General features: G+C 38.8%; 1 protein-coding gene across 2 annotated transcripts in view; it reads right to left on the reverse strand.

The window, feature by feature from the left end:
- TTYH1 (tweety family member 1) overlaps nt 1-16,500 on the reverse strand; it is a 102,954-nt gene that overhangs the window by 24,810 nt on the left and 61,644 nt on the right. For both annotated transcript variants that reach the window (XM_072425608.1, XM_072425609.1), the window contains exons 3-4: nt 12,592-12,703; nt 624-844 (exon numbers count right to left, since the gene is read on the reverse strand). In XM_072425608.1, coding sequence (XP_072281709.1) covers nt 624-844; nt 12,592-12,703 — 333 coding nt within the window. The remainder of the gene's footprint in view (nt 1-623; nt 845-12,591; nt 12,704-16,500) is intronic.

Below are 16,500 nucleotides of genomic sequence, written 5' to 3' on the forward strand. Positions count from 1 at the left end.
GTGCCAGGGATCGCAAGCAGGAGGATTCCCAAGGTTGCATGAACGATTGCAGTCCTGAGAATCCACTGCGATCCCGGGGCACTAGAGGTTAATTAACCTCTAGCACCGGGGATCGTAATGATTTCCTTGATCTTCCGATGGTTTCGTGAAATCGGTTCGCTGAAATTTCGCGGACCCATCGGAAGTTCGAGGAAATTTTTGCGAGAATGGCAGAGGCATTCTGGCTCAATCCTAATAGATACATACAAAAGCATACAAAGCAAAAAGTGCATTTTAGGATGCATTTTCATGATGTATACAGACACCCCCAAGGTATACATTTGCCATTACAAGTCCCGAAGCTGAGCAATGATGTCATGTTAAAGTGCACCTGTGCCCAGACTAAGGACATTAAATTACTTACAACATCTTAATAAGAAGTAAAATAGCTTTTAAATGTGCCAATAACAATACTAATGTTGGCTTAATAAAGTATGGGGAGTAGGACAATTTATTATTTTTATACAAACTGCACTTATTTTTTGCAAAGCTACACGGAGTTATAGGAAGTTCGGGTCATATTTTCAACATTTCCCAGAATTGATTAAATAAGTCTACATAAAAAAGCTTAAATAAATTCTCACCTATAATCCTCAATGAAATTTATTTGCTCTGCCACCATGTTTAGATTCAGCTCAACTCCCTTCCAGAAAGACAGATCTGCCAAATTCTGAGCCACCGATTCTACTTCCCGCCTGGTGTTTCGAACAATGACCAGGAAATCTGTGCGCTTCGAAAAGATCTCCTCCAGCTGAGTCAGATCACTCTTCACTACGGAGTTGAGAAGCTGCACTGTGTCTGAGATCTGTAGGGACAAGGATTAACACCTAAAGACAATGTACCACTTATATTATAAAAAATACACATTCACCTCATAAATCAAGAGAAAACCTATGTTAAGTAACCTTTCCATGAATATCTTTTTATTTACTAGATGTACTATAGTATTGACCTACTGGAAGGCAATAACAAGCAGATAGAGGTGATTGCTATCTTACTATTGTGATGTGCTTACCTGCCTGTTTGCATTCTCAAACTACAATGAGCTGCAAAAACGCAGCTCAGTGCAGGGTACCGGGATATGCCAGGTCTCTGAATGCATGAACTCTTGCACACATGAATGGAAGCTATGTTATTCTAGACAATGAAGATGACCAAATACCCGACACACAGAAGAGGAGCAGGTAAAAAAAAAAACTGAGGACAGGCAAGTGCACATAAAAAACTGTGATAAGGTAGAAGTGACCTATTACTTCTGCAATAAAGACCTGCCTGGTCACAATTTTTTATTTTTGGCATTTAGTTTCACTTTAATGGAAGGGCTGCTTCCAGGTATACTCACTATCAGTTTGTGCATTGCTAAAAAGAGGTCCTATTGTTGTGAAACAGAATTCTCAGATAAGACTACAATTTAGGAAGTGGCTTGCCATGGCAATGTAGCTTTTATTGTATATGTGTGGTCTCTGGTAATAAAGGGATATGATTGTTGGCGGACTCTTGAATTAGTTGGATGCATATTTTCAGTCTATAGTCTCTGATAATTGTGGGATGAGTAATGTTGCAAGTTGAATAATGCCCATCACCTACTTCATGTGAGCCTAGGATGTCAATCTCTGCCACCCACCCTGGAATTACAAGAAAATTCTGCAGGAAGCTGAGCCATTTCATTACCTGGCTCTGTTCCCCGCAACATTTAGGATGAAAGGGTGATGAGGGCCTGTGACTTCACAAGACTGGGAATCACAGGATAGATCAGCAGTGGCATTCCTTCATATTTGTCTAAGTGTACAATTTCTTGAAGTCTGGTACCAATAAAACAGGTAACATGGTTCCCCAGTCTGTAGATGTTTTGCTAATAAATTTTACGGCTACCCTTACTTGTTCCTTGAGTGATATATTTTGCTTTAATAGAAAATACATTGTCCATCTGTAGTGTTGCTGACAGCAAGAAGCTAGTGTCAGTCGTAGAACTGACCTCAACCTCTTCTGCAAATAGCCATGACTAGTGATAGCAGAACATTTCTTTTGCCAGGGGCTCCTTATACATAATAAACTAACAGAGTGTTCTGCATGAATGATTTGCTGTTTTAATACACAGTGACAGGTCAGGCGGTCCCTTAGGACAACACAGAAGGCAGGAGCTGTGCAGCAGAAAAGGCTGCTTGCAGTGTTTGTTTTATAGGGTAAAGGCTGCAGATTTGACAAGTTGGTAGACAAATTACAAAATGTTAATATTACAATCAATGGGTAGCTGAGAAAGGAATTACTGGATTAAAGAGCTAAAGATAGTACACATCTGGAAGACCATATTGGGATTACCAAAAACTCTTTAATAAAGCACTAAAAGTCTGTTTGGTATTAAAAGCAGTGTAGAACTTGCTTGTGATTTACTAGGAATCAAATTAATCTGTCAGTTCAAAGGGAATTTTGTAATTTGCTATGAATGAATTTATAGCATGTGATAAAGATTTTGGAATCTGTATGGAATTATTGGATGTTAATAGTATTCGTAAAGGTATACTTTTTTTAATTTTACAGTTTCTATTTCTACACCCACACAGCACAGCCATACTGTGTTTCATGCTAAGTAATAGAAGTCTAATTTACAGTAATGTAGGGGGCCCTGCTGCCCTGTATGTTACATTATCCTGTTGCACACTATATGCTGTGCTATACACTACATTATCTTGTCCACTGCATGCTGAAAGCTGTGATGTTCTCTACATACTGTGGGATAGCCCGTAGCCACAGGGTCAGAGTGTAGCAGTAATCAGACAGCTGCCTTGACAATGCAGTTGAAAGCAGGCTCCCGCCTGATTGTTTATTAGCAAAACAAAACAAAACAAAGCAAATGGCTCAGCTGAGCAACTAAATACATTCACTTTCGGTGGTCCCTCTCTGACTACCACAAAAGTACAGCATTATCCATGAAACAATACAAGGCAGTCTTTTAAGACAAACAAAGCAACACGTTTCACTCACATGAAGTCCTGAGTTGTATCTGGCAGAGCTCTATTCTCTCAGCTCTGGGAAACAACTGAGCTCCCTCCAGCTTCTTGGTGGCCTGCTAAATAGTACACCGGTGCTTCCTTGGACACAGGTGAAATTCTGGACATGAATCCAGTGGTACAAGAAACCCATTCTTCCTTTTCTGACAGGCACTGCAAGACCCTGTCACATATCCCCCCCTCTGTTTGAACCTGTGCGGTCGGACACTACCTGCCCACAAACAGTGAGTTCTAGAGAGGGTGTCTGCATTACCCTGCAATTTTCCTGCCCCGTGCTCTAATGTGAGATTAAAGTTTTGCAGTGACAAGAACCATTGTGTCACCCCAGCATCTCTATTTCGCTTGAGACATCCATTCCCTAATCCCCAAAATCTAAGGCTTAGAAGAAACTACACTAATGATACAGATTTTGTGATACAGAAATGTATGGCAAAGCCCTTAAAGAACGTTTAATCGCAAGAGGATATTATAAGAAACTCCTTAAGAAATATTATTATAAAACAAAATCACAAAATTGTCAAGATCTTATTTCCGAGAAATCCACTCCCACACCAGATGAGACCGTAAGGATAATTACCATATACAATAAAAAACATAGTACACTGTTCAATGTACTAACAAAACATTGGCATATTCTCTTAGGGGACCAGAGCACTAGAACACAGCCAAATTCCTGAATGAATGACCAAATATAACATACAGGAAATCTTCCTTGAAAGACACCCTTGTTTCCAGCCATTTCTATGTAAACAGAGATGCCAGTACCAATAAACACCCACCAGGGATATACAAATGTGGAAAATGCCAACAATGTAACATGGATTAAAGAACAGCAAACCATCCAACACCCTAACAACACAACATAAATTGAGGCAACACATTGACTGTTCTACAGGAGTGATTTACCTAATTTCATGTATATGTGGCAATTTTTATATAGGAAAGACAAAGAGAGCAGTTCGTAAAAGGATCTACGAACACATTTACACTATCAGGACGGGAAAAATTATGATCCCTATTAGTCATCATGTGGGTACATGACACAACTTAAACCCTGAAAGTATCTTCTTTTCTGCATTGGAACAAATATCACCCAACACTGAAGGTGGAGACATGGACAACACTTTGCTTTGTTTAAAAGCAAAATGGATCTTCTGGTTAAATGCAACCACACCACCAGGGTTAAACGATGTACATTCATACAAACCCTTCTTATAACATTATCTCATTATTTTTAATATATATTCCTTACTAGGCACCAGCAGGGACGCATCCAATTTTAAAGGAGGAAAATCTAGAAAAAAAAGATTCTGAAAGACTATTCCCCTTCTGATCACTCATGTGCCATTCATACCGGTATTCCCCTTCTGATCACTCATGTGCCATTCAAATTCCCTTTCTGATCACTCTGTGTAATTCAAATTCCTTTTCTGATCACTCTGTGTCATTCAAATTCCCCTTCTGATCACTCTGTGTCATTCAAATTCCCCTTCTGATCACTCTGTGCTTTTTTTCCACTGTACGGCAGTTAGGACAGGGAACAGCAGGGGTCGCTGTGCCGGCTTCTTTCGCTCTGCACTGAAGCCAGGAGAAGACACGATGCTGCCAGAGAGGAGAGGAGACACACGCTGCATGCAGCCAGCGAGGAGAAGAGACACACGCAGGATCGGGTATCGGGTGAGTATCTTATTTTAATTATTTTATAACACATTTGTCGTATAGGACACACCAACTTTTCCCCCCCAGTTTTGGGGAAGAAAAAGTGCGTCTTATACGGCAAAAAATACGGTATACCACGACCACTCTCTCTTTATCACTTGTTACATCACTTTATATAGGATTTGAATTAACCTGTCTTGAATTATACTGCTTTGAAAACACTATTGCATTTTCCTGCAAGTAGAAATTGTTAATTCAATGACACTTCTTATTTGGCCTATGGATATTATTATGTGTTGTACTCTTTTCCAGGCATTTTATCCTTTGTTGAATTTTCTTACCCAATTTTTTGCACAACTCCCCTTGCACTGCCAACTATCCTACAGAGGACGTAAGCACCCTCTTTCCTAGAGTGTTTTGGTCCCCCGGACCTCAATTATCTGGGAATCCGGAGGACCCCCTTATCCCCCGTTTGGGCATTCAACATTGGCTGCCCAGGACTTGCCAATTCAGAGCTTATCGCTCTGGCGAATGGGCAAGTGAGGATAGATGCTTGTAATGGTTAATATACATTCCCCTGCCTTTATTCTACTTTTTCTCACCATACAATGGAATATTAGCCTAGTTGGTTTATTGGTTAACATTGTTTAAAATACCAACATCATCTTAGGCAAATATTACTACCGGTAGTATACCCTTTTTTCCCACTTTCAACACAATACCACATACTTTAAAGTTTTATTTTTAACAATTCTTCCCTTTATCTCTATACCTATATATACTATATCACACCTATAATATGACATACATTCTCGCACATACTTCTGCCCACAGACCTATGTCCACTCATAAATTTCTCCAATTTATTGCTATAATAGAGTTAAATCTTTCAGAATGACCCATCTTATTTCACAAACATTATCTACCATATCACCAAATCTACCATACCTAACTACCAAATCTAAATTATCACCTATCTCCCCATGGACCTTAACTCCTGATCTGCGCATGCGCTGTTCACAGCGCACATGCTGTATCATCCTAACATATTCTACCATCCTGGCTGTTGCCAGCACGTGTGTGGTGACCACGGTTGGGGTATAAACATTTTTACTACAACGATTAGCATAGCACTGCGCATGCACAGTGACCACAGGAGGGCAGAAGCTGCCCTCTTCCTTTTAGTCATTCCCAAAGCACTCCGCGTGCACGGTTCCCAGCGCATGCGTAGTGCCTCTTATTAATAAACACATTTAAGGACAGTCCACGGGCGGCTCTGTCCCTCTTTTGGACGGCTGCCCACGGTCCGCCACTATACCACCGGTCCACGGGCAGCTCTGTCCCTCTTTTGGACTGCTGCACATGGTCCGCCACTATACCACCCCTATTGAACAAACAACAAGTATTCTTCTCTTAGCAAATACTAACATTATTTTACCCTTTCCTTCCAGTCATTACGATTTCATATTATGTTTCCCCCAACTCTTCAGACATTAGCATCCCCAACTTCTATCCAGTTTCTACCCTTAGGTTAGGTAATTTATTCTATTTTATTTACCCCTACCTTTGCATTACCATATGTCAATATATACAATTATTGCAGAAAGATAATTTATAATAGGTGTAAAAACCTTTTATCTTCACGATGGTTTCTTATACCATATACTTCTTACCATCTTAGTGGCCACACAAGCAACTAAGACAGTATTTGGTTATTATCTACCTTAACTCTTAGCCAATAACCTTAATACTTATTGAACTTTCCCTTGTATCATTCTTTTGTTTAGAATTTCTCTACCAGTTATAAATCTTAAAATCTCCATATTGGCTAATCTGCACAAAAGTTTCAGGTAGACGCTACAATCTTGCCATCTTGTGGTCATTTAAGTAAACACATTAAACTCATCTAATTTGTACTACTTATCACATAAATATATTTTTCTCTTTAGATGGTCAATTATCAACATATCCTCATTTGGTCAAACACACTCGACTCACTTTGACTATTGGGTACTTTCCCTTGAAGGGATCCAGTTTGGCTCCGTGGGTAAATCTATTATTTCCTCTCTGCAATCTGTATCCATGTATTGTTAAAACTTCATTTTATATTTACTTAAACTTAGGTCATGTGAACAATCACCACTTATTATCAGCTTTTCAAGTCAACTTATCACCCCCATCGATAATCACAGTGGCAGCTTCAAGTAAGAACAAATAAATCATTCATTATGGATTTTTAATTTTCCAATGAGCATACATATTCTAATTCACATTCTTTTTTCTATTCCTTTCTTTTTTTCTTATCAGTTCATCCAAAGCATTACTTGATTTTATGATAAGTGTATCTTCAAGTAGTAACTGGCATCAGAATTTCCTTTATCTGGTTAAAAGCTTCACCAAAATCATCACGTAAGCTTTCTATAATTATTGACTTCATTATTTATTGTATACCTCTCTATTATGTCAGTTGGATGATATTGTATAATACTTCAACCCCTAGGGTCCCCCAATCCCCTGAAGAAGCTCTGCAGGGGTGGGACACAAGTTCATTGCTGTAAACGTATATTGGTGTTATATGCTGTAATTGCTCTATTATTATAAGAATAGTATACCTATGTTAGCCTAGGGCTAGCGTAGCAGACCTTTGTTTAGTTTTTAGTACACATATTTAAGGAAATTTTGTTTTTTAAGAAACAAATCTGTGCCCCACTTATCTCTTGCCTCTTTGGGGCCTTAAAACCTCATCCATTAGCCACTGAAATGTAGCCCCCTGGAGGGCCAAAAGGCATCAGTACATATTGCTGCACCTTGGGGAGTGGAGAAGGCCGTTTTCTCTTTTGCCTTGTCCGTTACCTACACCTAGCAGTATCCTCTAGGTAAATCCAATGTGGTAATGTACCTGGCATTGCCTAGCCTCTCTGTAAGCTTATCTATCCGTGTCACCCATTTTTGTAGAGGGGGGGGATGTCCTCCAAAGAAGCGGTACATGGTGACACTCTCTGCGTTCTGGGGAGCCGTGAGCATCTTAGGTTGTAGCCACTTTTTAACCAGGTACACCAAGTCATGCATCTGGGACCTAGGAGACTTCTCATTTGGCGTCCTCTGGGTCCAGGTCAAAATACGCCTTTTGAGAGTCTCCTGTCTGGAATGGCGCCACTATACCCGCCCACTGTGCTTAGGGCCAGCCCTCTCTCTCCGCAGTCCTCCTAAACTTATGGAGGTAGTAATTTTTAACACAAAATGGCTGACTCAGATGGTACTAAGGCTACCTGTGGCTCCAGAGTGTCCCTTCAAAATCTGTGCAGCCAGCTGCTGCACAACCTCGCTCAGCACTTTCTGATCCACCACTACAGCCTGAAAGACCTTCGCCAGTTGTTATGCCAGCAAACAAGTTTGTCTCATACTGCGTTATATAAGTCTCTCTTTGAGCAGCATGAGCAGTCAGTAGCTGCTTCAGAACCTCTTCCATTTTCAGACAGAACGCTTGTCCTTTAAATCTCTCTGTGTACTGAACACTGCTATCTCAACTTCTAGGCTGCCCGCATTCTGCACCATATGTGGGATCCCCCGTAGCAACGGGGTCAGAGTGTAGCAGTGAACAGACAGCTGCCTTGACAATGCAGTTAAAAGCAGGCTCCGCCCTGACTGTTTATTTGCAAAACAAAACAAAACAAAGCAAATGGCTCAGCTGAGCAACTAAATACATTCACTTTTGGTGGTCCCTCTCTGACTACCACAAAAGTAAGGCAAATTCCAGGAAACAATGTCTTTTAGGCCAAACAAAGCACATGTTTCACTCACATGAAGTCCTGGGTTGTATCTGGCAGAGCTCTATTCCCTCAAAGCTACTAAAAAGTACACTTGTGCTTCCTTAGACACAGGTGAAATCCTGGACATGAATCCAACGGTACAAGAAACCCATCCTTTCATTTCTGACAGGCACTGCAAGTTCCTTTCACAAAACCTTGATGATATATATTGATTGATTTATTGATATAGGCCACTGAATTACATATACATCTTAATCTTTCCTGTATAACTAGAGCATAGTCCATCCTCTCTTACCTCTTGAGCCCCCCTACTGGTCAACAAGTTGGCTCCATTTAGTAGTTCCAATTTCCAATAAATGCTAAGATACGGGTCTATTTATAAAGCAGTAAATCTGACATTCCAGGTCCATGTGTTTCAATGGCAATAATTGATTCTCCACCAGGACATGTTTCAGTGAATGTCAGGTTCACTGACTCCTAAATAAACCACTATGTGTTTATAGTGTACACAAGTAAATGTGTGCTAGTTTAGGGCGTAAGAAGAATAAAAGCAATTATGTTGAATAAATAGATAGAATAGAACATAGTACAGTAGGTTGTTGCTTGCGGTTATACCGAAGTACCCCACACGTTTCGCCTAGTGCAGGCTTCCTCAGGGGTAGTGGTACATAAGCGAGGCATTAAATCAATGATTGATATCACCTAGGTACCTTTGAAAACATAGGTTACAAAAATTGCACATCATTACTCTACACAGTACAAAGAAAAGATATAATATATAATGCAGTTAAAAAGGTGTAATATTTGCATCAAAGTCATTTGATATTAGTATGCAGAAATTTCTATCAAAATTAACCTCCTGGGTGTTCACCCCGAGCCTGGTTCGGGGTAAGAAAACTTGCTACAATCGTTTACCCTGAACCAGGTTCGGGGTAGCTAAAAATATAAACAAGCGTTACAGTGCAATCCGATTGTCATACAACATTGTATGACAATCAGCTTACAACTGAAAAAAAAAACACTTACCCCGCAGCTCCTCCGGAGACGTTCGTACTCTTCTCCTAGCGTGTGGAGATCGTCACTGCACATGCTGTCTTCTCCCAGCGTTTGCAGTGACGATCTCCGGGGTCTCCCGGTGACGTCGCTGCAAGCGTCGGTGCGGGGGGGAGGCGGGGCGGGAAATTTAAATAACTTTGTATTGGACTCAATGCAAAAAATCTGTATTGAGTCCAATACAAAGAAATCTTTATATAATATATATATATAATTGTATTATAAATATATTATATAAGCTACTGTACAGTTACATTACATTATACACTGTTTTTTTTTTTTTAATGATTTTTTTTTTTTGTTTTATAAATTTTGGACATATTTCGGTTCTTCAAATTATGCCTAAGAATTATAGCCTACAATCTAAAATAAATTTCCATGCACATATTTATGTGGTTTTTGTCTATAGGTATGTGACTGTGGACTCTGTTTTAAAATTTACCGCACTAGGGAGGTGTTTCAGAAAAATATATTACTATACAGTATACCGAATTATTGCATTTTCAGTATTTTTTATTTATTTATGCATTCTTGTGTAAGCTGATTTTTGTGTTTTTTATTTAATTTTATTATTAAAGTTATTTTTTTTTTTTTACATGATTGTGTATTTCAAACTTTGTTATATTCAGGATATCTACTAGACCCTTGTTCGGACATATTTCTGTAAGTTACAGGTCTACAATTTAAAAAAAAAAATTTCATGAAAAACAGTGTACTGCTTTTGGTACAAAAATCCAGACATCAGTGAAAAACGCCCAGGTGGTTAAAGATAGTAAAAGGTCATTTGAAAGATGCTATTGCAGGGTGTAGAGATGCTATTGGAGGATTATAATGGGAAAGTATAGACTTACATAGACCCTTGGTCCTGACAATCTTGGGGGGACCCCCAAGGGGAGATATGCCCTATATTGAAGGAGGGTTTACAGCAACTGGAAACAGTCTACAGTAGGTAAGTGACAAAGTTAGTAAGGAGAGAATGACTCCTTAATATATGTAAAGTGGAGAATATAGGGCAAGTATTATCACAACCACATATCTAAATTATATTATTTAACATATTGACATATTATAAGGCTTCTTCCTATACTGGCCTCTAATTATGTTAGGGATGTTAAATTGTTCAATGTTAAGAGTTCTTCTGAGCGACAATTAGTGACATGAATATGCAAAGTGCAGCGTTCTTAGCACTAAATTTAGACACAAAAATGTTTGCATTGGGCCCGATTTATCAATGCTCACTAGGACTGGAGACTATAGACCATCATGGAGAACCAGGGTGATTCAGCAAACCTGGAATCCAAGATTCCAAGATTTAAAACATTTGCCAATATTGCCCAATATGTACAGTGCATACAGGGAATAGGGTGGAGAATGTAATGGTGGAATCTAGAGGAAGTTGTTTTTGGGTATGTACTGCTTTCTTAAACCCACTGTATGCCAAGTACAGGGTTTCCCAAAAGTCACTACACACTTTTTTTCTATTTCATTCCAGGTATCATTCGGAGAGACTTGAGGTCATCAGCATGAGACAACTTAGGCTTTGCAGTTTTTGTAAGCGTATCATTCCCTTGGCCATACCATGGCTCACCAGTTGGCATTAGAGCAGCGTTGCAAAATTGCCGGTTGGCAAGGAGTCCCAGACTGCAGCTCAGTGCGAGTTTGAGGAGCTTTATGGCTGTCACACTGCTCCAATGCATAACACAATTTACGCTATCCATGGCAAGTTTCTCAAAACAGGATCTGTTCTTGACAAACCTCGCATTGGAACACTGAAATCCTGAAGCAGGTGTTCTTGCAAAGTCGATCCAGAGGGCTGACCTGGAACTCATCATTAAAAAAAGCTCAATTCAGCAGATGCTTCGAAGAGTGATAAAGTTCTATCCATAACCACTTCATGTTGTTCAAACCTCAAATTATACACTTTCATACCTACGATTACCATACCATACAGTACGTACCCCTTAAGTGTGCAGAAACATGTTGTCTATATTTATTTGCATTAAGTTTATTCTGTATTCTGTTTTATATATTTTGTTTCATTAGGTAATAATTAAGGTGTATTAGCTATAAATACAAATAGGCTGAGTGAAGTATATAATGTACAGCAATGTCATTAAACCTAAAGTCCTGTAAAGTATATAATGTACACTATGGTGTATGCAGTCAAACAACGTTAGGTCTAGTCTCTGTCATTTTAAACCAGGAAGATAAACATGGAGTGAATGCTTAGCAAATGTCATATTCATTGCTTCAAAAATGTACCTTTCTGAACAATCTAAATTGTTAAGTATTTGTTGTACAGTTCAGTATATAAAAAAAAACAGTATGGAGTATATCATAAAACTATCACATTGGTTACAGAGAGGCAGAATAACATAAATGATGTACAGTATAGTTTAAAAGGCAAGCAGAGTGGAGTATAACATACAGTAAAGCATATACATCTCAGCAGTTTAGTATATACACGTATATGTACAACACAGTGTTTGCAAAGGAGCACTTGGGAGTACTTAGCCCAGAGTATACAGACAAACAATGTAGAATATATAATGTAAAGCTGAGTGTATAAAGCTAAATATAGTAGAGTATGTAATGTACAGCTCAGCACAAAGTATTTACCATATAAGCAAGTTTATGTAGAGAAGAATACAATGGTGTATAGAGCATAAAGAGCATAAGTTAAATAGGGTAAACAGTAACATGCATGTAGGTAAATGAAGAACAAAAAATTCGTCAAAAGACCTATGGCTGGTTAGCAGAGTACACAGCCCAGAAGAAAGAGCTATGTGGTTTACAAAGAAAAAAAATTTTTTTTTATTTTGGCTAAGTTTCGTTTTGGGCCATACAACCTTTGATATGGGATCTGATTAGGTGCTATTGGTAACATTTCTATGCCCTTTTTTTTCAGCTGCTACACAAAGTTTTTTTTTCGCCTATGGTATTTATATATGCATTTGAATGGCACGGGATGACCAGTGTAGGTGGTAAATACCTTCTCATACAGTAGAGTATATCAAAACAGAATCCGGGGAAAGGTTTTCAATAACATTCTGAGAACTCACCAGCAAGGCAACAGAGGTCAGTGTGTGGTTGGCATTCATAAGAGAGTAGGTCACTTGATACACACCATCATTTGTTTCACTATTTCCATAGAAACCAATGCCAATGCCAGCACTGAAAGAGAAAACATGAGGAAATATGGAAGTGTTGCTTCTCTGAATCCCAAGAAAACATAAACAGAGAATTAATTTACACTTCTTAACTGTCCCAATTAACTGGCATCTCAAAAAGAATATTTAGGTGTCTCTGCCTGGCATCTCAAAGGAGCTAGTATCTAGGTCTGCCATGCCCATAACTCCTTTCACAGCAAGAAACAAGTTATTCTTTTGATAAGTAAGTTATCTGTGCCAAAACCTTTGATGAACACATTTTGTCTGCTGTGTTAAACAGAACTTTGCATAATGATCTACATATCATATAAAATAGTCATTGTAAAAAAAAATTGTATTTAACCTTAATAAAATATACAGTTGATACTTGTCCTGCATCCCTCCATTGCTGCAATAAATTGTACTCTGGTGCTGTCAAAATATAGCATCTTCAGATTAAGCATATCTGTCATTGGATAACCCCCCCAGTACATCCTTCCAGATCCGCTAGTTTACAACACACATTGTTGGCGGGTAAGGGTAGCAAAGTGATCTCTGACTGACCTCTGAGCTGTATTCAGGAACACATTTAATATTAATCTTCATATTTCCATCACAATCCATACAAAGTAGTAGGTAGATGATTTATAGCCAGATCATTTTGTGAGCATTTTGAGACCAAGAATTAGTCTTCTAGGCCTCAAGAAAGCCTGGAAACCCCATTTTAGCCTGTTCTGGTAAACCATATGTCCCAGGCATGCCTAGTTTGGTCTGGTTGAACTCATAGATGTGTCCACAGAGCATCATAATCTATGGGAACACATTCTCTCAGGCCTTCTACACCTTGTTGAGAGCCCAGTGACTCTGAATACCAACTGAACTTTTTACCAGCAACCTGGACCAAGGCAAACCAAGTATATATCACCGTTCTCTTTTATTTTACACTGTTGTTATTGTTCAGCTATTGTTCTTTGTCTTTATTAGTCTTTTTTTTTTCAGTTCTGTTTATGCACTGTGTTTTTACTTTTTTAACCTCCCAAGCGGTGACCCCGCGTGTGGCTCTGGGTAAAAAATAAGATGCTGAAAGCGGTAATCCCGAGCCGCACTCGTGGTAGCTAAAAAATGAAAAACAATAGCAAATAGAGCCTTACCCGGTCCGCCGGGGTCCTTCTTCGTGATCTTCGTCCTCTCGCATCCTCCAGCCAGCGTCCTCTGCATCTGATGAGTCACCGAGAGTTCCTGGTGACTTTGGGGGTGCTGAGAGAATTTAAAATTATTTTGTATTGCATTCAATACAAAATAACTATATTGAATGCAATACAGTGTATTTTTTTTTTAATTTTCAATTATTTTAATAATATTTTTTTTTATTTATTATTTTGACATGATTTTGTGTTTTTAACTGTAATATACTCATAATATTATAATAAACTGTAAAATAAATTTTCATAAAAAAGAATGTATCGCTTTTAGACATAAAAATCTTGGCAGAAATGAACCGCCCAGGAGGTTAAACACTAAAACAAAGTGTAAGGTAAATCTCTAAATGCTCTAAGTAGAAAAAGTTTATCCTTCTCTCCTGAATGCTACAATAAAATGAGTGAAACATGAAAAATGAATTTTAAACCATCCCTGTCTGGAGTGGCAGTGGGTGAGACAGACAGTACTAAAGAAGCAGAATCCTAACTGCGGTTATCAGGGGTAACATTGCGTGCTTCTGTCTAAGCACGTGGTGGCAGTCTACTTGTAAAATTCTCATTTTAGTTTTTTTGTAGTCTTTTCCAGCTTCATATCTAAATCTATACTGAAAATCTAGTATGGTTTCTGATACAAAAATAGAAGTGCACAGGAAGTTAAGCTACGTACACACTTCCAATTATTATCGTTGGAAAACGAACAACGAACGATCCTGCACGATATCTACGAACGATCGTATAGCACCGATCCTGCACATAGAGATAACGACACGATCGTTCGTAGATATTGTACACACAATAGATACGATCGTTTGAGCGATAGAGGAACTATGTGCATGACAGGAAAGTGAACGAACGTTCGTTCATTACGCATGCTCAGCCCATGGACGATCAACGAACGACCGTACACACGAACGATGTTCAACGATCGTCGTCCAATCCGATCCGCCGGTCCGGTCGTTCGTTTCCAACGAGTTTCCTCGTTCGTCGGCGTCGTTGGTTACTTTTTTACGAACAATTTTTTGCCCAATCGATCGTTCGTCGTTCGATTGGAACGATAAAAATTGGAAGTGTGTACGCACCTTTACACATACCAGATTTGAGAAAGGACAGTCATGGTTACTATGAGTGCTCTCTGGATTACACAGAGATCAGATTATTAGAGTAATCATTTTGGTTTAAGGGCGGTTGCAGAGTTTGTTGATGATTAGCTGATTGTCTGTAATAGGCCTATGCTTTTGCTTTACTAAAATTTTATGGAACAAAGTGAGCAAATTTTGACAAATGTATTAGAGTTAATGGGAAAAAGTAAAATTAAAGCAGGACTTTGCTACTAGGCAGGCTGTTTATTGCAGAAGAAATTTGTCTCTTCTCTGTCTTTATGTCTCTTCAGCAATAAAAGTTTCTTACCTGCTTTCTTGAAGACTTTTAAGAGTGCTAAGCTGTGCTTTAAGCTTGGTGGCAGAATGAATTCACTCCTGTGTGCCTATGCAGGAGTTATTTATTCCTGGGCTGGCCACTCAAGATGGCTGAAGATGCTAAACATGGAAGAAGGCTCTGTAAATTTGCCAACAGCAGTGAGGGAGTTCTTAGACATTGTATTGTTTGGAGGAGTTTAATAGATGTTAGTTCCATTTTAGGCAGCTTTGGTGTTTTTTATGGATGTGATGAGCTTTAAATGACAATACCTTCTGTGAGTTGCACAGGTTACTCTATACTATCCTTGATCTGTTTATGTGCCACAAAGTGCCTCATTAATATGGAACATTGGATATTAGGGAACATAGAGTAAATGAACTTTTCAAGAACGTTATACATTTTTTCATCACTTTTGCTGCCAAATTGTGATTTCAAGAAATAACCCCCCTTTTTCTACATTCCTCGATCATTTATTTAGGAATGGTTCGGGGCCTTTCATATAGTGCCTATTCTCGACCTCGAAAATATATATTGACTACTGGCAGCTGACAAGTAAACAGAAAACTGCCAGGGGGACAGATGTCAGTAGGAGGACAAGCAGTGTCAGTACTTCTAAAAGAACAGGCCAAATGGATAATAAAATATTTTTCCAAAAAATTGTCCACTAGGCATACAGTAAAGTCACTGAGCATAGTAGTTATGTAAATTGAAAAGCCTCCCCATGTATGTACAAATTAATTAAATTAGTAATTTTCAGGAGACACAATGACAGCATTACTAGCAAAATGACCACCTGGCCCCTATACAACTTCAAGCATGTGCAATAAATATCAGCAGACATTAGCAACAGCCCCATAGAAGCAGCCTCCTTCTACAGCTATACCAATACATTGATTAATTTTTTTTCTACAACCTGATGGTTTATTAAGGACAAATACACAAATTATAGTAAGCAGAAAAAATGCACTAGGAAGCAGCATCTAAATTACTACGCCTCACGTTTACAAAATGTAATCCATATAGAAGATAATGACTGCACTAGCAGAATATTCAGACCCTTATAGTGCTAACAGTACTATTTTATGGATATTTCTGTGAAAAGTAGGATGGCAGTGGAATGACCAGGTTCCCACTGCTTTCAAAATATTAATGTTAGATTGTAAGCTCTTCTGGCCAGGGTTCTCTCCTCCTCCTGTGTCAATCGGCC

Source organism: Pyxicephalus adspersus, chromosome 11 (assembly GCF_032062135.1).
Source record: "Pyxicephalus adspersus chromosome 11, UCB_Pads_2.0, whole genome shotgun sequence".
Lineage (NCBI taxonomy): Eukaryota > Metazoa > Chordata > Amphibia > Anura > Pyxicephalidae > Pyxicephalus > Pyxicephalus adspersus.